At 46.1% G+C, this 22433-nt stretch overlaps 1 protein-coding gene across 1 annotated transcript in view; it reads left to right on the top strand.

The window, feature by feature from the left end:
- LOC134528107 (venom serine protease-like) overlaps nt 1-22433 on the top strand; it is an 80245-nt gene that overhangs the window by 16715 nt on the left and 41097 nt on the right. The window contains exons 2-4 of the mRNA XM_063361382.1: nt 558-773; nt 4300-4557; nt 18634-18832. Coding sequence (XP_063217452.1) covers nt 558-773; nt 4300-4557; nt 18634-18832 — 673 coding nt within the window. The remainder of the gene's footprint in view (nt 1-557; nt 774-4299; nt 4558-18633; nt 18833-22433) is intronic.

Genomic DNA, 22433 nt, shown 5'->3' with positions numbered 1-22433 from the left:
CCTCCTATGCACACGACCTCTCTCCCAAGCTGTGTGCTGTGAATCAGTGGGTTCGAAATCGTGGCGGTAAAATCTCGTGTGCACACGCTACTTTTTGAGTTACCGTTAGTTTTTTTTTTTTTTTGTTAAGAATCCACGCAGTAAATAATTTCGTAAATATAACTGAAATAATCTTGTGAAATTACATATATCTGTTAATTTGTACATTTACATGAAAGAAATTATACCGCTAAAATAATGTTCGCAGTAATACTACGTTCGGGTTCTTGGTTTGTGTTGTACCACTAACTCCAATAGTCAAAGTTATTTGTTAACTGTTCCCTGAATAGCTTTCAAGTATTAAGTGCGCATATCAATAAGCGCGATGAGAAATAGTATTGTTTCAAAAAGACGTTTTTCACGTCTGCAAAAATAACCACAGCAGTGTGTTGCACAAATTTAAAAAATATTTCTTGTAGTATTACAAACGATATCTTGGCGACCGGTTTCCGAATGAATCTGTTGTAAAAGCAGCGCCTGTTCGGAACGCGCCCTAAAAAACAACTGAATGCTTGCAGGACGCGACGTGCGCGCTGATCGTCACCCTGGCGGCGGCGACGGCGCGTATCTCCGCGGACTGCGACTACTACCAGCGGGTGACCGACTACGCCAGCTACTCCATCTACTCGCCCGGCTACCCGAACTCCTACCCAGGCGACACCAACTGCCGCTGGTACGCCGTGGCCGCCTCGGGCAGCCGCCTCTACCTCGACTGCAGCATCTCCATACCCAGGGTGGGTGTCGCGCCGCTGTCTGTACGTGAGCACTGGCTCGGACAGGCGCCAAGCTGCTTCTAGGAACATACTTATGCTAGTACCAATCAAGTCGCCTATAACAGGTTTTGCTCTTACCAGCAAAGTAAAATACAAGTAAGTAATTTTTCAATATTTTATTAATAATCATTCTCTTTTCTAAATAATAGTTGGCTTATTTTAAGCTTAACGTCTTAAGAAGTATATAACATTAACAATCCATAAATATTAGAAAAACAAAATTTTGAGAAAAAATTATCGAAAAATCATTGAGAACGTATTATTGAATAATAAAAAAAATATGATAAAAATTTTAAATTAGTTGCATTCATTTTTTCTAGCAAAAGATAAACTTGTATTAGGTGAGGAGAGCAATTTTTTTCCTAGCTTAACAAGAACTAAGTATATTTGTAGGAGGTTCCGAGTTAGGGCAGAGACCTAGGTGTGTCTCAGGTTGAAGTCTATATGCCTAGCCATGCTCGGATTAGCCATGCAGGGAAGATTCGCATGCATTGTGTGCTTTGTTCGAGGAGGAGCCAGCCATGGCAGCAGTTGAAGCTATAACTAACTCCCCTATCTTAAAACTACCTTAAAGCTTTGCTAAGTTGGGTCCAGGTAAAACTTAAATAGACACAGGGAAAACTTCAGGCACATACATGCGGGATGCAAGGCTATGCATGTAGGAGTATACAGGATACGGAGGATGGTCTGGATGAAGAGTTTTACAGAGTAGTAAAGAGTCTGCTATGACGGGAGGTTAGGGCAACACCCGAGAAGTTCCGAAGTCAGAAGTTTGCCGATCGCTCGTACCGCAACATTGCTCTGTGCTGAATACATTGAACAAGAAACAGACAAGGAAGGGAGCGACTTTCACACTCCTGCACGTGGACAAGGTGACTGACTCCAAAGTTCATAGGTGTGAAGATTATTACAGTAAAGAGATTTTTTTTCTTCCCCGAAATGAAAACATTTTACAGTCTAAGTACAATTTTTCTCACCAGTTAGTTAGTTTGTCAATATAACATGTCTGAGTGATTCTAGAATGTATGTAGTGTGAAGAAAACTAGAAAATATCAAACCTTTGCCTTGAGTTAAAAAATTTTCACACCTCTGTATGTGACTTTTGCTCGGATGCTGTGGAGACTAAAATTTTACCTGCGGGATTATATTTCCGAACAGAAACAGTCCCTCGTAACTGGCATGTTCGTTTAAAAGGGACGTATCTAGGGGTGGAAGTGTATGTTTTATTTCAATACAGGAGGTTTCTGATGTTTCAGAGATATCCATTCCACCTGGAACATTGTGGTATCCGTTACAAATAAACAACGGATTATGCTAGAACTCTAGTAGGGAGTCAAACAACTTTAAGACAATTTGCAGGTTTTTCGATGCCGTGTGGACCTCGAGTGTGAACTTTATAAGCTATCAGATTACTCGCTGAAAAACACTGATGGCAGCAGCGCTCATGGCATGGTTGCATTGCAGATTACTGGCAAATCTCTGCACTCTGATGCTCGCACACACTCTTGTACGCTCGCATGCCTGCACACTCGTACGCGTGTTTCAAATACTTACGTACGTACCCTACATATTGCATCATCCCTTTGTCCGTGTGCCTGCAAAGTGTCACTTGGGGGGGGGGGGGGGTTGCATGCACTCACAGTTTGAACTGACAGGCCGGAGCCGAGTCAGTTCCGCCTGTCCTCGCCTCTCCCTCCCCACCCATAGCTCGCTGTCAGTTCACGATCACCAGGCCACACTGCGACCATGTTTTAACTTTGCACGTGTCTAGAACCGAATGAAAAACCCGGCCGGCGGATACGTATAGAGACCGGAAAATTAAGTGGATTCATTTCGTGATAGGATAGAATCCTAATAATTACATTTTTTTTTTTTTTGCCGTTTGGTTCACTGTTAATCTGGAGCAGCGGTGTTCCCAAACGGTGGGTCACGAATCGAACCTAAAACTATCAGAAACCATCGAATAAACAATTAGAAAAGATAAGAAAAATCGAAACAAATCGAATTGTGTGCAAACACATATTTATTGTTAAATAAATAGCTGTTTTGCTACAAAGTGCTTATATTTTGTCAACCATTTGCAAATCAGAACACAAATTGTTTATCAATAATCAATCGGTATCTTTAAAAAAAGCATATATATTTGCAATATTTGATGGTAAATTATATATACATAAGGAAGGGATACGATACAAATAAGGTTTTATAACTCCACCATGGACCGATAGACAGTTGGAGGTATTCCTATACGGAAAGGTGGGTCGCCAGCTGAAAAAGTTTGGGAACCACTGATCTGGAGGACTCTGGAGGACTCTGGACCAATTAGATACCCACAATTATAGTTACCCAGGTGAGACGCCTCACAATACACCGGCCAATGAACAGGTGACGTTTGCCCGAGCATGCAGTGGATCGTGGAGTCTATCCTGGAGGTCATTGAACCCGCGAATTTTTCCAGTGTCTGCGGATCGGCCATCCCCAGACACACGTCAGTACCATTTGACGAGCGCCTCTGTGGGTATTCCCACAGTGTCAGTTCGAACTATCTGCCGGCCAGCAGCCCCATGCACACGGAATTTCTTCTTGCACTTTTACAATAAATTGATTAATTTAGAAACCATTTGCCAAGAATTGGTTTGTAATATTTCGAAACCGGAAAAAAAACTCGCGGGTTCAGTGACCTCCAGGATAGACTCCACAATCCTCTGCTTACTCGGGCCAATGCCACCCACCTGTTCATTGGCTGCTGTCTTGTGAGTCTCTGGACTGGGTAGCCTGTGATTCGATACTTCAATGATTATGAACCAATGGCAGAAGCAGCACAAAGGTCCAATTATTTGAATGTCAGCATATCACGAAATGAATCCGCGAATTTTTTCGGTCTCTAGCTAATACAACGAGAAAGATATTATAAACTAGTACAACACTTTCCTATGGTTATTGTTGAATATATATTGTTGAAATATCTTTATTGGAAAAAAAACGGACATTTCTTTTTTGATTGAAGTTTTGTACAAAAATAACTTTTTCAAACCTCGGATATTCAACAACTTGACTATTTTTTCTATTATGCTTATTATTGATGTAGTTAATACTGAAAAAACTATTCAGGAAACGGTTTGCAAGTAAACTTTAACTTGCGTAGCTACTGGGACAACACAAAGCATAAATTCCCGGGTAAGAATACGAACCCAGTATTACTGCGAACTTTTTTTTTCTTTTGCATTTACTTGGCTTAGTCTACCTGGTGATGGCAGCTGCAATGACTGCCGAAACGTCTAAAGTGAATTACCTGACACGGCCTACACCCAGAAGCCAAAAAAATGCAGCCAATGGCCGTGAAAGCCTGCGACTTCCCCCCTCCTTTTTTGTTTTGCAACGGCGAAGTTGCTTCCAAGTATCAGTTACAATGTCCAACGTGGATGCCGACCGTAGTGGCTCGATGAGAACAGCCTGCTGACCGAGCGACACGTGTCGTGTGTTCTAGATGGCGAACTGCACCCAGGACCGGCTGAGCGTGTCGTTGACGGGCAAAACGTCGCTCGACGACGCCGAGTACTACTGTGGCGCGGGGACCTTCAGCGTGATGTCCACCTCGAACGCCATGAACGTGGTGCTGCAGTCCTCGTACTACTCGCAGGGCGGCCTCTTCTTCTGCAACCTCACAGCGCTGCCTGACTCCGCCACCTCGACCACCACCACAACCACCGCCACTCCCTCCTGCTCCTGCGGCTGGAGGAAGACGGTGCGTGCCGCCATGGGTTGTCTGGGGACTCCTAGCAGATGCGGTGGACTTGTTGATACCCGGCCATGACCCCAGGGCAGGGGTCGGCAGCCCTTTCGGTAGGATTTCACAGCTCTGCAACTCACTGCGCTGCCACAGCACGCGAACAAAAACCAAAACAGTACAATCACAAAAAATGTCCCCAACCTGCACTTTCGCACCTTTACCATCGCACTTAATTTAGGTTTCCTTGTCTCACAGTTCAACTCTAATAATGACTACCATATATATATATATATATATATATAAACATTTACTTTTTTTTTCACAAAGATTTCCATGTTTCCATGTTTTTAAGACTTAATTTTGAATTTGGTTTCGTGTCTCTTTTTTTTATCTTATATATTATTTCTCTAGCCTGTTTTTTCTGTCAGTCTTCGTTATTCCTTTATCAAAATCCAATTATTTACGCCTCATTTTAAAATTTATCGTGCCGGCTAATGACGAAAACTAGACCCACGGTCTAAAACTGTACCGCTTCTCATAAATTTTTTAAAGTCATCTTAAAAGAAGCCCTTTAATGGATGTGTCGATTTTCGATGGATATCGAATCGGATTCGATAAATATCGAATCGGATAACCACTTGAAACATCAGCATTTACATATTTCTTTTTTAAATTGCACTTCCATCATAATAAACAGAACTTATGAGGATAAATCTTAGAGGATCCTTCAACATAACCAAAACATTCCACCAAAAAACCACTTAACCAAAACATCTGGCACGTCAGACTTTTCTTACAATTAATTACTTTTGAAATTAGGGTTGATATTTTGTATCACAAACATAACCTACAAACATAACTCATAATTCAGGATGGTCTGTTGGTAGACAACATCTTTCTGTTCATGTTACTACACTGAGAACAACAATGACTCAGTTACAATATTATTGTTATCGTTTAGCAGTTAGAGACGGTTTCAGTATACTTCACCTTAACTAAAAAATTTCACCAAAAAACCACTTAACCAAAATTTCTGGAACGTCAGACTTTTCTTATAAGTAAGTACTTTTGAAATTACTCTTGATATTTGGTACCGCAAACATAACCTACAAACATAACCTCTTACATTTACTTCTCATAGCATCTGTTAGTCACAATACTCAATTATTGAATAAATTCTTTGTTCACATTGCAGGTTCATTATCATTTAGGAACTTTCAGCTTCCATTTGATGTGAAACTAAAATTTAATTGCATTGTTTCTTTCATATACAAAATATACATGCCACACAAAACGATTTGGTGCGCACTGAGGAATTCCGCACGGGTCGACTGGTATTCTTAATATTCCATGTAGATAGTGCCATCGTCCCAGTAACGGAGGCTGCGTTAGCGGGTGAGCCTAGTAGGGAAGTCGGCTGGTGTACTGTTCGGTCCGGATGGGCGCCAGGCTAGCTTGCAGCTAGGCCATGGTGGGTGTGGGTCGTCAGCCCCTGTGCAGCTCACTAGGCTCGCCGGCGGTGCGGAGTTTGCGTCCGGAAAACATTCACATATATCACTACTCACGTCTCACGTCTCATGGTCTCACGTCTCCCGGGGTTTCACAGGGTCACACGTCCGTCCTGGATCGCGCACGGGCGAAGACTGGCTAGCGATGGTGACTGCATGGAGGAGGGGTGTGAGGGTGCGTTCCGCCAGCGGGGGCTGGTGCTAGCGGGGTGGGGACCGGGCTTTATTGCCCACGGAGGTACAATGTCAAATGCTCCCCCCTTGGAGAAGTCCAGTCTTACCCCGCGCTCGGGCGCCCGCGGCATGTTTGCACTCTGACTGCTGGCAGCAGATCCAGGTGGGAGGCGCCTGTGAGAGCCGCCGCTGGTAGGGTCTGCGCTCTGCTTCCCCCTGCGTCCCTCATGGTGTACCTGGGGGCGGCGTCTCCAGACGAGGGTCCCTGGGATGTTTCCCATGTGGTATGCCTCCAGGTACCTGGGTGGCCATCGTACTCGGCAGGGGTGGTCAGGTCGACCGTCTCCTGCCCGACTCCCCAGAGGTTGTGGGCTGTCATTGGTCTTTACCGTGGTTACCCCATATTCGGGTTGCCCCCACGTTTGTTGCAGATGGCATGGACTCCTTTCCTGCTCTGGGCTTCCTACCGAGGGGCCCATCTGTGGGTCCATTGATGCAGCTGTTTCTCTCTCTGGGCCGATTTGGACTGACGATGACCGGTAGGGCACCCTCTCTCGCTCAGGGATACCTGGTGACATGTCTGCATTGTTGGTTTCAGCAGCCTGATAGCGCTGGGGACTCCCTGTTTTACCACCGTTCGCGAGCCTCGGGCCTCGCCATGGGCAGATCGGTTTTTGGCCTCTTGGTCCGGGTGTTGTGGGCCGGTCTCACGAAGGGGGGGTGCGGTGACTGTCGGTGTGGTCCGATGGGTGGTTCTTCATCCGAGTCGCTTACATACATTGTGAAGGTGGCTCCTTCTAGGGGCGCAAGGTGGCCCCAGCCACCGCGAGTTGGCGACTCCAGTGTTTCTGGGTCTAGCTCTTCCAGCTCAGTCACGACCGGTAGGGTGGGCGATGTGCCATCAGCTTCGGGCTCAGAATCATCTGCTGAGACATCTGTGATGCTGAATTGTCCCAGGTTTTCTTGTTGAGACTGCGGTCGGTACTGGGTTTGTACGTCGGGTAGTTGTTATTCCTCCCAGCGGAGGGTGTTTGCGGTTCATCCGGTTCCCCCTGTAACCTCGTGTCGACGGATGGGCAGTTGGGAGTCGGTGTCCCCGGGAGCCTGTCTCCTGGGAGTGGGGCGAGTCGTAGGTCATCCCGGTGTATTTTCTTCACTCGGCACCCGCCTAGGCATACCTGGTATGTCGTCTGGCCGAGCCATTTCTGAACGGTGTAGGGCCCGTCCCATCGCGGGGCTAATCCCGCGCAGTAATTGCGAGGGGCAGCTGACAATGGGTGGACCCGGACATAGACTTGATCCCCGGTCCGCACCCCAGGAGGGGGTTGATTTGTTATAGGTGTGATCTCCTGCGCGTATGCCCATTGCCTCTGGTGTGTGCCCTCGTGTGCGAGGTTGCGACACTGGGCCCGTTCCTCCAAATTTTCTGCTGTGTGCGGAACCCCATGAGTGGTCCACTCCCCGGGCAGTGGCAGGTTGCGCCCCTGGACCATCTCGGTGGGTGTCATACCGGTGGCGGCGTTCGTCCGGCGCCGGACACAAAAGAGTGTGTCTGTGAGGTGTTGGTCCCACTGGGCATGGTCCTGGCCCAAACGGATGCAGAGTTGCACTTTCAGCTCCTGGTTCCTGCGTTCCATGGGGTTGGCCCGCGGGTGGTAGGCAGGTTTAGTGTGGTGCCAGATTTGTTGATCTCCACACCAGGCCTTCCAACACCGGCCCAGGAACTGACTGGAATTGTCCGTGAGAACCGACTGTGGGTAGCCCCAGCGTGGCAGGAACTCTGTTATCAAGATCTTGGTGATCGTGGCCGCCCGCACGTTCCGACATGGGCAGGCCTCCATCCAGCGTGTAAAGAAGTCGGTTACTACGAGGATGAAGCGGTGTCCTTTAGGAGTTCGTGAGTAGGGGCCCATCATGTCGAGCGCTAGTGATTATAATGCCGTGGTGGGCTCGCGGGGCTGCTGTTGTTCCTTCCCGTCTCGTCTTCGATCCTTCCGCGACTGGCATATCTCACACTCACACACGTAATCTCGTACATCATGGGTGACTCCGGGCCAGTGGTATAACTGACTACTGCCCGTCATATTTGGTCAGTACCTGGGTGTCCGGCCAAGTCATGGTCATGGTGGAAATGTAGCACAGCCTCCCGTGCCTCGGGTGGTACATAGGTTTTCCACTCGACCTGTTCCCCGGGTGCTCGGTTCATCAATGTCCCGTCCTGGGTACTCCAGGTCTCCTGATCTCCTTCGGTAACCTGCTGGCACCGACGGGCAGCTTCTGGTGAGACTTCTTGTGCCTCTAGTACCCGTCGGTGGACGTCGTTCGAGGTACACAGAGGATCGCCTTCTTCCAGTGTTTCGGCTGTGATCAGAGTGCAAGTCGTATCTGGGTGAGGTAGCCTGATTCGGCTGTCGCGGGGCAACATGTCTTCCCACTCTTCTGGGTCGACCAGCTCGTTGCGCTCGTCCGGCTCATGGGGCAGCAGGTCGGGCAGCTGGTTGTCTGCTCCGGGGACATGTTCGACGTTAAAGTCGAAGGATTGTAAGAACAATGCCCACCGGATCAGTTTGCCCTTCCTTCCCTGCATTGTATGCAACCAAGTTAGGCACTGGTTGTCTGTGCGAAGTGTTAAGGACTTCCCTTCCAAGTGTGGGTGGTACTTCTTCATCGCCCACACGACAGCCAGGCACTCCTGCTCATTACTATGATAACGACATTCTGCCGAGCCGAACTTCACGCTGGCATAATCTATAACTTGCCGACCCCCATGCTGGTCCAGGTTGAACAGCATGGCCCCTACCCCCAGGGTACTGGCGTCGGTCTGCAAGTACAAATGATGCTCTGGGTCGACCTGTGCCAGAGTATGGCATTGTGTGAACACCATTTTGACCTGGCTGAATGCTTTCTGAGCAATTGCATCCCACCGGTAGCGGTGTTGTGGGGACTGGAGGTCAGTCAGGAGGGCAATGACGTGAGAGAAGTTTAGCACATAACTCCTCAGCCAGTTGACGAGGTCGATGAACCGCTGCAATTGCTTGCGGGTCCGGGGAACCTCGGCCTCTGTGATTTTCCGCTGGTGGCTGGGCTGTGGACGGTTGCCCGCTGCATCCACGACATGTCCCAGGAACTCGACTTCTGAAGCGCCGATGTGGCATTTGAGCGGGGCTACCATTAAGTGGTGAGTGGCTAGCCGCTCCAGGACGAGTGCTAGGTGTTGGACATGGTCTTCCCATGTCTCAGAAAACACAATGACGTCGTCCAAGTAGGCCATGGCAAACTGCCCCAAACAACCCTCCAGCACCCGTGTCATCAAATCCTGGAATGTTGCAGGCGCGCACTTAAGGCCGAAAGGCATGGCTCTAAACTGGAAGCGCCACCCATCCAGGACGGTGAAAGCCGTCTTTTCCCTGTCCCCATGCAGTATGGGCACCTGCCAGTAGCCGGCTTTCAGGCCAAGGGTGCTGAACACCTTGGCCCGTCCTAGCCCAGCTATAGCGGTCTCGACACTGATCTGAGGGGGGGAGCGCTGACAGTGATGGCGTTCAGGGGCCGGAAGTCGACGCAAAACCGTAATGAGCCATCCTTCTTGGGGGCCAACACCACACAGGAATTGCAGTGACTACTGGATGGCTCAATGACGTCATCTTGCAGCATCTCTGACACCTGCTCCCGGATGGCACGCTGCTCCCTGAAGCCATACCCCCTAGGTGGCTGGTGGATAGGTCGATCATGGGTGGTGGGGATCTGGTGTTCCGCTACTGTGGTGCGTCGGAGTGGGCTAGCCGTGGCGAACACACCCTGCCTCTCGCAGAGTATTTGTTTGATGGCGGCTTGATACTGTAGGGGGACATCGTGGTGTAACTGTCTCAGAGTCAGCGGCTCACTAGGTGGTTCAGGTGTGAAGCCTATGCCATAAACTGTTAACCGTTTCGGTATTCCCACGTGGATGCGGGCCGACTTTAGCTCCACTACAGCATCATGTGCTGCTAGCCATGGTTGTCCCAGGACAAGGGCCTTGTGTAAATCTTCCACAACAAGGGCAGTCACTGTGGTTGTAAGGTCCCAAAGGCTTACCTCAATCTCCGCCTGGCCCACCGTCACTCCTGGTTGTGTGGTGGTAGCTAGGCGCAGCTCCGCACAGTGAGGCCGGAGCGCCCCTGGTGGTACGAGGCTCGGGGTGATGAACACATGGCTGGCGCCTGTGTCCACCAGTGCTGCGGCCGGCTGGCCATTCACCTCCACCAGTATGCATAGCAGGTGGTCTTGCAGTTGGAACAGCTGGCCCAGGGTTGGCCTGGGGCCAGTTTTGCTCCCGGTAGGTAGTGGTGCCAGTGGGGCCTCCAGTGGTGGGGCAGTTGGTGCCCAGGAGAGTGTTGTGGCAGGTGGTGCCGATGATTTTAATGGTGCTGGGTCTGTGGTAGGTGGTGCCGGCATGGCTGGTGGGGAGGATGGTGGTCTTGTGGGGGGCAGGCTCCTCAGTTCCGCTCCCCTGGTGGCCCGTTTCCCGATGAGGGTGTCGTCTGGTGCTGGCGTTGTGATGAAGGGATGCCAGTGGTATGTTTCGCTGGGACAGCCTCTTGGGCACTGTGGTGGTCGGTCATATTCACGTGGCTGCAAGTGTTCACGGTAGCCCTGTGGGTTGAGTGCCATTGGTGGTGCTGTCGCACCCTCGATGGCCCGCTGTCATCTGGGCAGGGTTTGCCACTCGGTTGCCCTGACTGGTTGGTTTGTCTGCCAGCTGCACTGTGCTGTGAAGTGGCTGCTGTTTGCCCGCTCTGAGGCTGGTGCACCTCGCCGCCAGACTTTCTGCAAGTTCTTCTCCGTGGCCACTGCCTGCTGCACGTAGTCTACTGAGAGGTGTTGGCTGCTGTGGAGAAAAGGCTGGAGCTCGTCACGTAGCAGTGTGGTGATGGTCGGGAGCGCAGATGTCAGATCCATTTTTGGGGAGATCTGCCGGAACAACTTTACTTTGTGGGTGATGAACAGCTCCACTTGCTCCCCGTCCCGCTGCTATTCCTCGTATAATTGGGACGTGCGGAGTACCACCGCTTGGCTGGTGTTAAACCGCCGCGTGAGCCAGTCCACGAACTCGTGCCACGACATGTCGAACTGGCCCCAAAGGCTCCACCACTGCTGTGCGGCGCCTCGTAGCTGTTCGCTCGTCCATTGTGCCCACTCGTCAACCAGTACCCTCGCTCGCGCCAAGCGTACATTGCACTGTCGCAGGAAGGCCCTTGTGTCTTGTGTCTCCAGTAGCGTGGTACTTCCAGCACTCATCTCCAAATGTGGTGCTGCTACCCATGGTGGGCTCAGGTCGACCAGTGGTGAAAACTGTTGCACGGACGTCTGTTCGGAGCCGCACTGAGCACAGTTTTTACATAGGGTTGGTTTCGTGTCGATGGGTGGTGTCCCGGTGGAGGGGTTACCAGTGTTTGGGTTTCCTTGGGTTGGTTGCCAAGGAAGTGGTGGCTTCACCTCTGACTCCCCTCTCCATATGGGGTTCCCTGGAATGTCCCATGCATTGGCCACTGTCTCACATTTGGTTGGGACTTTTCCCATGTCCGGTGCACACAGGCACGTGTTGTGCCATGGTAATGTTCCCGTCAGTAGATCCATGTTTTTTGGTAAGGAGCATTTCGCACAGAAGATGGTCATTGTGTGGGGTAACATTGTGTTGGTGTTACTATCAGATCTGAGGTGAGATTGTCAGTAGAAAATGTTTAGTAAAAAGTTAAAATTACTTTTAACATTGGAATCTTTAAGAATCAAAACTAATGGAGTGGTGTCAGGTGTTTCTTTTGATCGTAGTTGTTAGTTACATAGTCGTACGCGCGCACCCTGTACTGAGAGGAGGCGTGGTGGCCCCTTGCCTGGACGACCGCACAAAGAGGAGAGTGATAGCTCTGGCGGGGAGGGAGTGGGAGGTTGGGTCGTGCTGTAGTTGTCTGCGCGCGCAGCGTCGAGGAAGGAGTGTGGGCCGCTGCCTGGACAATCGCACAAAAGGGAGGGCGATAGCTGCCCGGATAACCGCACAAAGAGAAGGGCGATAGCTCCGAAAGGTGTTGGGTCGTGACGTCACCCAGCTGCGTCGCTCGCTCCGCTGGAATGTTGTGTGGGTGAGGAGGGGTGCTCTTTGTTCGCTGCGCTGGTTGCGCCGGCCTGTCTGACCCTAATCACGTCGCACGCACGAAATGGCCGTTTCCCGCATACCGCTCAGCTTGGATGTTGAAAAGTTGCTGTAGAACACTGAAATTATCTTGATTTTTGCCACACGCAGGGGCGCCAAATGCCGTCGTCCCGGTAACGGTGGCTACGTTAGCGGGTGAGCCTAGTAGGGAAGTCGGCTGGTGTACTGTTCGGTCCGGATGGGCGCCAGGCTAGCTTGCAGCTAGGCCACGGTGGGTGTGGGTCGTCAGCCCCTGTGCAGCTCACTAGGCTCGTCGGCGGTGCGGAGTTCGCGTCCGGAAAACACTCACATATATCACTACTCACGTCTCACGTCTCGCGGTCTCACGCCTCCCGGGGTCTCACAGGGTCACACATCCGTCCTGGGTCGCGCGCGGGCGAAGACTGGCTAGCGATGGTGACTGCACGGAGGAGGGGTGTGAGGGTGTGTTCCGCCAGCGGGGGCTGGTGCTGGCGGGGTGGGGACCGTGCTTTACTGCCCACGGAGGTAAGATGTCAATAGGTTACAGAAAAGTACATGTTGCGGCTCTCAAAAAAATCTATTTACTTAATATTTGGCTCATATCACTGGAAAGTCTGCTGACCCCTACCCTGGGTGGCTCGTTTGGTAATATTTAGCCCATTCCTGGGAGTGCGTGCCATTAAAACCTCGCGTTAAACAATCACATTCATTTCCGCCCCTACTTTCGCCTCGAGACATCCGGACACGGTGCTCGGTCACGACGCCGCGTAACAACTACAGACCAGGAAATATTCGCCGGTTCAATGACCTCTAGGTCAACCTCCTCTGTTCGCTGCTTAAAACCCACTTGTTCATTGGCCGCTGACTTGCAGGGCGTCTCTACTGGGTAGCCTGTGATTTTACTATGCTTCTTCTTTGGATGATAGTTTCTCGTTGGTGCAGAGACCTCCAGTTAAACCACGAGCCAATAGCAGAATCAGCAGAATGGTACACGCATTTGAATTCCAGCCTACTGTCAAATTAACTAGCGAATATTCCAGTTCTCTCCTTATGAGTACAACACCTGTAAAAACGTTTGCGACCAAATACGCAATTTGTACAAATATGTCCTTGTCCTCAACATGTTCGTGTAATCTTTTGTAATACATTTTACCATCATTATAGCGGTCAATTTAATGTTTTTTTTTACATTCAAAGAATGAAAATCAGATAGTTTTCATGTTCAGAAAATTATAATGTTGGTACCGTTTTGCTACGTAGGAAAAAAATGTTGACACAATGAATGTCCTGGTATCTCAAAGTTATAAATATATATTTTTCAATTACATCTTGATATGCATTTTAAATAATAACCAAAACATAGAAAAAATAGTACATATTTTTTAATAGTTTTTTAATTAATATTTTAAGAAAAACTTATCTTAAACTAGCCAAAATTTAAAAATATGCATATTTCCGATACAAACTAAGCCAGTGACACTGTTATTCAGTGTTCGTTAGTTTCTTGCTGGTTCAAGAGAGCGCATCAAAGCCCACTTTTTGCTAGTGTAATATATATGTATATGGTTAAATTTAGGGCTGATATTATTCTAAAGTTAATTTCAAATATAATTTTTAGAAATCGGTAGCAAATTTGTTTTCTTCTAGGCTTTAAATTATTAAATATATATCAAGAGGTTATTTAAAAAATATATGTAACAATAATATATCATAACATTTATTTTTTTCTACTAATCTTTTCCACGTAGTAAAATGTACTGAAGTTCTTCTTTCATAAAAACTTATAAAAATTTCCTAAACTAGGAACCCGATTTCAATAATTTATATTTATAAAATATGTTTTGATGGAAAAGCCGGTGGAATATTGTGTTGCAAAATATTACACTAACTGTGTAAAGGCAGGAACGTTTGTACAAATTTTATATTGGTCCTAAACGTTTGATGGTTACTTGTCGGTATAATTCTGAATCATCCTGCACAAAAAGCTTAGCAGTTGTCCGTACTCGCTGCGACGTTACTTAATAGCGTTGCATACGAACTCTCGCCCATGCACGTGACCGTACCATACCGCAAAGACTGGAAAACATTCGCGGGTACAGTTACCTCCAGTATGGACTCAAGGGATCCTCTGCAAGCTTGGGCAAACTTCATCTGTTCGTTGGCTGCTGACTCGTGAGGCGTCTCTACTGTGTAGTTTGTAAGCTGATAATTCTTTCATCGAGGGTCTCTTAACTCTCTTCACATTAACAGTGAACCAATAGCAGAAGCAGCACAGAGGTATAATTATTTGAATTTTAGCATCCTGCGAAATGAATCCGCGAATTTTTCTGGTCTCTATCGATGACTAGGGGCAGGCATTTTTGCAAAATAAAAAATTGGAACATCCGTTAGACTGCGATATGTTATGTTCGCGCCAACGGTTTCTTCCTTGTAATTGGCGGCCGTCCTTAAAGAAAACACACTGACTTATTTGACCGGGCCATTCAGGACGCGTTTGCGAATTACTGTGATTGGTGTGCTGTCAGTAATGAGCCTGAAAGAAACGCGACTAATCACAAAGCACAGACGATGCTAGAGGTTTTTTTTTTTTTTTTTTTTTTTTTTTTTTTACTCTCCGTTATCCTCGAAATCTTTCCACGAAAAATACATGTCCCGTCGTTCAACACAGTCGCTTCTATGTGATACAGTCCTTTGATCTAACATGATATGTTTTGCGTATGCTATTTCTGGTTGATGTAGGTTGATGTAGAAAAAGAAAGTCATAAATCGACTTCAAAGATACAAATAACGCACTCGGAAAACAAGCCAATTAATTATATGCTGTTTTAAAAACGTCGCCCGCATAGACAACACAGATAATTCTGTGAAATGGATTTAGTCAAAAAATATGATAGCCTAGCTGAAAACAATAGGCTAACCACCATGAGACAGATGCAACCATAATAGTAAATACAGAGAAACAACTTCGAGAAAAACAGCGACAAACAAACCCACTGCATTCAAAGAGCGTGTTTCATCAATGTAGATACTACACTTCACTGGATGTTTTGGGTGTCCAGTAAACATTATGCACACCATCAATTGGACAGAAAGCGGCTCGCTCAGTATCCATGTAGTAACGCATGCTGGTACGTACACACCCATTATCTACACTGTCATTAATTTTATTTTGACGTGTAACATCTTAGCTCTCGGTATATAGCATTTGGTTGGAGTAAGTTCGTGAATGCGACAGAAATAAAGGAACGGAATTGTGTAACAGACGGTGGATGCCGCGAGCGAAAGTTCACAAAGTCAAAGAGAAACTTTATAGTATTAACTGTTCAGTGAATTTTAAAAATATGGACAGTGTTTTAAAAATAATCCTTTTAAAAATAATCCAAAGTTGGGGTTTAGTAGTTTTTCAAGTCTCTTTCGCTTTTATCGGAGCCATTTCATTATATATGTAGTATAAATTTTGGTCTGCAAATGGAATGATTCGATAGACAACGATGCTACTCCGGCAGCAATTTTAGCGGCGGGTGCGGAAACTACGTGTGATTCACGTCCAGTTCAATCTTTAAATAATTCATGCAATTGGAAATTTTGATTAAGAGCATTTTTTTAACATACACAATTGCATTTTGCACTGTTTGTAATGGAAAAATTCCGAGAGAAAAAAATTGAGGATACAAAATTCACAGAAGCAAAACTGAATTAGTTGATGTCGGAAAAACGGAACCAAAGATCAAACTAAACAATATTATGGACAAAACAATGACGACAGCACGGATTAAAAATATTCAATCTCTAAATATCAGACAGCACAAGAATTCCGTTGAAGAGAACTTAGTCATGAAAAATAATATAACGTATCAAACGAACGCAGAAGGCTAAAAACGACTAGACAGATTAAATGCAGGCAGACAACAAATCTGGACATTGTAGCAAACATATAAACACAACGATGAAGATAAAAAAGTACTATGGACAATACAACGACCATAGCACTGACGAACACAGAAGGTTTCCAGTGACAACAGTTGCGACGTTTCGAGAACTGACATATGTTTCCACCATCAGGCAAAAGCAGACTGATATTGGACACCGCCGAATCTTAACATGCCCCCGGAGGCTTTGTGTGTCGTGATGTTAGAAGCAGTGCTCTACACTGTAAAACTATGGGTTAGAGCTCCTCCCTTTGCACAACCAATTTCAAGCGATGGCTATCCTGATTGGCCGCGTACAAAAGATGTGATATTATTGGCTGATGTTGTTGATTTGCAACTGAGTTATCTAGTAAATTGGTTTCTATGTCTTTATGTGTGTTTGAATGTTTTATGATTATTGCATGCAGGCCAAAATATGGGCAGTGTACATCATACAAGCACCATATCCAGAGATAACGTGTCGGTTAACCCCGCGTGCAAAACTCTCGGGCCGCGCGACCCCCTTACGAACCTACAGATTTGCGGAGGCTTTGTGTGTCGTGATGTTAGAAGCAGGGCTCTACACTGGAAAACTATGTGTTAGAGCTCCTCCCTTTGCACAACCAATTTCAAGCGATGGCTATCCTGATTAGCCGCGTACAAAAGATGTGATATTATTGGCTGATGTTGTTGATTTGCAACTGAGTTATCTAGTAAGTTGGTTTCTTTTTTAATTAAAGGTAGCAATGAATGTTTTTCACTTCAATGCTTTGCTGACAATAAGTGCTGATTCCTTAAGTTACTTTTTTTTTGGGGGGGGGGGATTTTTCCATGACAAACAGTGCTAAACTTCAATGGCATATGCCCAAAAACTGCATTAAATTCAGAAATGTAGTTGAAAACATAATTTTGTATATTTATCACGCTAGGCATTATTTCAAAGAATTTTACGTTAAGTTTCGTGTCCGGGTTTCGTATTTTAAGTGTATTTGTAACATGAGAACATATGAATGTTCTCGTTACCGAGGTTAGATGTTACACATCTTCGGCGAGTACTGAAAGACTCGATCACTTTCTTTTCTTTTTTTTTAACTTTTTGGTTTGGTATTACAGATGGACTTAACATCTTGGCAGCAGCGTCATTAAGGAGCAGGTGGAAATGTATGCATTACTCCACGGGCACGAAGTAAAGCTGACTTGTCCATCTGATGGTCTGCACAATGTTCGCGGCACACCCAAATAAATCGAAATGTAGTGTTTGCATTGTTGAAACAGTTTGAAATGACCAATTTAATGGAATAGACTGTTTTTAACGGCAGAAATGATTGTTTACGTGCTTATCAACCATTACCTGGCGTTGTCAAGCACAATCTTGCGCAATGTTTTGGGCGATGGTGAGGTAAATAAAGTACTTTTCACAGCGTGCCATCTGCTGATAAGTACTAACAACGTGCTAGAGTGGAATAAACTCAACAACTCGGCGCAAGGAGGACGGATAGAGTGAATCTGCCATGGCCCGTAGCAAAAAGAACCATCTCAGCATTATCCTGGAGTGATTTCGGAGAAAACAAATATCGAACCGCAAACAGTTGTCATATGCACGAGCCAGAGCTTTCGAGAACAAACTAAGGCCTTGGGGGCAGATAATTTTTGTCGGGCCTTCTCCATTTTATTTAATGTGCAACTATTCAAACTTCACAATTTAAAAAAAATTATAAAATAATAATCCCGTGAATGTAACCGTGGCCACAACTATAACTAAAATATATCTGCGCATGTTTCATAACTTTTAAGGTTTACTAAGAATTCAATTATCCAGGGGCGGCTCCACGGCAGGGCAAGCCGGGCAATCGCCCCGAGCCCCACGTGGATGTTTATCATTTTTGTTTTCCTTGCTTGTGTATTGTTCGTCTCGAAATATGGACATTGGTGGAAAACGGAAAACTAAAATTGTATTAGCGTGTAAATTAAAGTAATGGTCAATACAAATTGCAATTTAAATAATTTATCACCACGAATAAATAATAACTGTATTCCACAGGAATTTGATCGTTAGCTTTTATGAAACTGACCCGAAGATAAATTATCAGGAAATAATATGAACATAAATTAATATGAAGATAAATTAACAAAACTATCGTTGAAATTTAAGTGCTAGGTTGGCTTAAATTGTTGTGGGTTTAATCAAGTTTCCCCTGGGGAGGGCCTCCATAAAAGAAAAAGCCCAGGGCCCCGCCGAGTCCAGGCCGACACCGCTATTGACCTTCTGGAAACTCAGCCGCGACCCTTCTGCCCCTCCCTCTCGGGACGACGCGGGCTCCTGGATATAAGGGAACGGACCCGTTGCCCGCAGACGAGGATAGTGAACGGAGAGACGACAGGCATGAACGAGTTCCCCATGATGGCCGGGCTGGTGGAGCTGACGCAGAGGAACGTGTTCTGCGGCGCCACCATAGTGGCGCGGCGCTACGTGCTGACGGCGGCGCACTGCCTCGTCAAGAAGCAGACCAGCGACGTGGTGGTGCTGGTGGGCGAGCACGACATCAAGACAGGTGATTGCCCCACCCCCAATTCCCAGTCCCCTCTTCGATCCGCCGGAGAAAACCTCACATCCATTGAACCCGAGTCAGACGAATAATACTCGTGGGTGTATCTTCTTTACGAATACCATCTCCCGGAACACTTCACTATCGCCTCTGCTACTTCAACAATGCACGGAAACGTAACAAATGGCAAACAATGAGATTGCATTTCAAGGTTACATTATATTAATTTAATTATATAATAAGTACATTATTTTTTGGAGATCACAGCGCGGGAAGAATTTACGTACATAATAAAAAAAATCAACGATGAATTAATAATATAACACTAGATATTATTGTGCTTGAAATAATTTGTTAAATATTTCGAACATAAACAAACATGACTACCACCGCTGCGAAGTATTTGGCTTCTATTCTTCGCACGGACTACCGTAAACGGAAGAGCTCATCATTGCTGAGCTGATCCGTACATGCCCGTCTCCGTCTGCGTGCCATTGTGGAAACTCTGTTCCGTGAGATCCGTCTCCGTTTACGTGATCCGTCATTGTAGAACGGGCCACTAACAGTATTGAATGATAATCTTGCTTAGGTCGAGAAATAACGTCCACCAAGTAATATGTCGGCTTTTGCTTTAACCAACCAGGAGAAGCATCTTTGACTACGCCGTTGGTGTTTAATAATTTTGCTTCTCAAGCATTTTATCAAATGGACTGAAAAGATAAAAGTCCCGAGGTGACAATCATTGGCGTTTATTCGGGAGGGGGAGGGGGGAGGCCACCCTGGAATTAAGGAACCCTTCAATGAGGGAGGCCTGTATGTACTTGCAAAAGCGTGACTGAGAGACGGGTTTGACGTTAACTTTATGTATTTCTGTTTATTTTAATGTTTTATGCTTGTTGCATGTAGGCCAAAATATGGGCAGTATACAGCATACACTACAAGAACCACATCCAGAGATGACATGTCGGTTAACCCCGTGTGCAAAACTTTCGGGCCACGCGGTCCCCCCTGGAAATTTCCTCGGCCCCCCTTGCGAATCATCCGGTTTTACGCCCTTGGTGACAATTATTCTGGACTTAATTATACGCTTATAGCCCGTCCCACTCTTAGATTGCAGTACACGGCTTATGGCGCGCGCTGTTGCCAAATCTCTAAGACATTACGAATTTCAGGAGATGTGTGTCTTTGTAATTCGGATCGAACAAGAAGCATTTTAAGAAATCATATCGTAATTTATAATATTTTATAATATTACACATATAAATTTGTAATAATGCCACTTTTATGTAAATTTCAAATAAAAACTACCTTTTGTAGACGAAAATTTTTTATAGTTTTCTTTTATGTTCTAAAAATCCTATATATATATATATATATATATATATATATATATATATGACGCCGTCCCCGTTGCCTGATCTGAATTTACGTAAATTTACACTAGTGGGTTAATTTTGAATCTCAAGGGTGGGGTTCCTGGCCTCGTGGCTGCAGGCAGGGATGCGGCGACAAAGGACTCCCCGGGCTGTTATGGCCTCCCAGGACGCCTGATTAATGAAATGCACACGTACTTGTAGTCGTTTTATTGCGTAGCACACTCTACATGTATCACGATCACGTAACTGGCCGCTTCATCGTCGACCTAAGCTCCGCGCACGATGAACCTGTCCTGGTTTATGCGAAAGTCCGCGGACGTAACGCGAGGTGCGTGAGTGATAGGTCCCGCCAATTACTTATGAAAACACATTTCACTATAAGGGCGGTAGGTCCCGCGAATTTACTTATGAAAACACATTACACTAAATCACTGTGGTACGTCCCGCACAGGAGGATATGCACAGGCGGCTAGTCCGCGTGGTGGCGAGGGCCACGTTAAGCTGGGTACGGACACGTGGGAATCTTGGACGATATCGTACACGTGGCCGTGGCAAGTCCCAGTTGATGACTCGTCCGAATGTTTGTGGTCGCGTTTGGCGCAGTGCCGGCCTGCGTGGGCAGAGAACTATGTCCCGAGGTGGGACGTAATAGCGTGAGGCGCAGGTGCCACTAGGGGTCACCTAATTAATTACGTAGGAAATAGAAAGTCCGTGAATGGACTACACACTTTATTAATAGACCGCGCGAGATCGCTAACGGCCGGTTTGGGCCGACCGGGGAGCTGATATAAAAACGATTGGACTATAATTACCTATTGCAGTTACAGAATGTTGGCGCGAAAGTTGAAGGCTCCCCGTGCGTGGGCTGCCGGCCCGGACGAGTGCTGGATGGCGACTGACTAACCTCCCTGGCCGCCGGGGGGGGAAATTCCGCGGGAAGATGACTTCGGCCAGCGTTGTGAATTATAACCCTTTATAAACTGATTATTACATTAACATTGATTATTGATGGTTTTAGATTTATTAGTTTCTGTTTATATTCTCGAATGCATGAAAAACAATACCCTTGCGCAGTGCCACACCCGGCCGGGCGCTTTGCACACGTAGGAGGCCGTGACTGACGTCACGCCGTTCGGGGCACTGCACTACGTTGCGCGCGCGGGCGCGTTCGGGGCGCGGCACTTATCAGGTGTTGAGGACACATAACGGCCTGTGCTCTCAGAGGGAGCACTGACGGCGGCGTCATATATATATATATATATATATATATATATATATATATATATATATATATATCACATTTTCATGGGCCCGATAACTGCCGTATTTATGGACAATTCATGTCCAAAATTATAAATAAAATAAGATAATGGAAATTCTCGGTCGAGTAAGTTATGGGAAAAATCCGAACAATTGGGTCGAAATGGGGAAGATTTTTGAAAAACAGAAAAATTGCAACAACTCCCATAATATGAATAATATCGCATCCGTTTTAACGTATGATAACTCGGAGTACCTAATGCCAAAAAATGTTTTCTAAATAAATTTTTGATACGATCAGCCATAACTGCATGGGTTCGAAAAAAAAATTCACCGGACAAAGAAACGTAACTGCCTTAGTAGACACCTTATCAAATCTGTTTAAATTGTTTGTAAATATCATAATTATTTTCCAAAACTTTGTCTAAAACAATGTTTGATAAGATGCTTGGTGTTGAGAAGGATAGAAAAATAATTCAAAATTTTGTACCATGATCGCTATTAAATTCCTTCGTATTTATTTCATACATTTTACATATTATGTTCAAGGTTCGATTAAAATATTTTTGTAGCAACCATTACTGCAAGGGGAAGAAAAAAATATGGGTTTAAGGATATAAAAATCCCTTTTTGTTTTAATGTAAAAAAATATAATCATCAAAATCTTCCTGTGCCTTTAGGCTGTGCCGATAAGGAATTTTTTTTAACTTTAACTTACAACAAGAATCTGTTCACACACATTTCATTCATAGGAATGTATACGATAAATGTAACGTTAACTTGATTAAGAAATTAATAACATCACATACCTTTTAATCACTATCGCTACCGCTGACCAATGTTGATACCCCTTCCATAAGAATAGCACAGAGCTGACCAGAAGAATGGGGTTGGGGCGATGGAAATGACTGGGATGATTTGGACGAAGCTAAACTTATCAAAAATCTTTCCTCGTCATCTTGAAGTTCGTC

Source organism: Bacillus rossius, chromosome 1 (genome assembly GCF_032445375.1).
Source record: "Bacillus rossius redtenbacheri isolate Brsri chromosome 1, Brsri_v3, whole genome shotgun sequence".
Taxonomy (NCBI): domain Eukaryota; kingdom Metazoa; phylum Arthropoda; class Insecta; order Phasmatodea; family Bacillidae; genus Bacillus; species Bacillus rossius.
The sequence above is the reverse complement of the archived record's forward strand: the minus strand, read 5'-3'. Positions and strand labels throughout refer to the sequence as shown.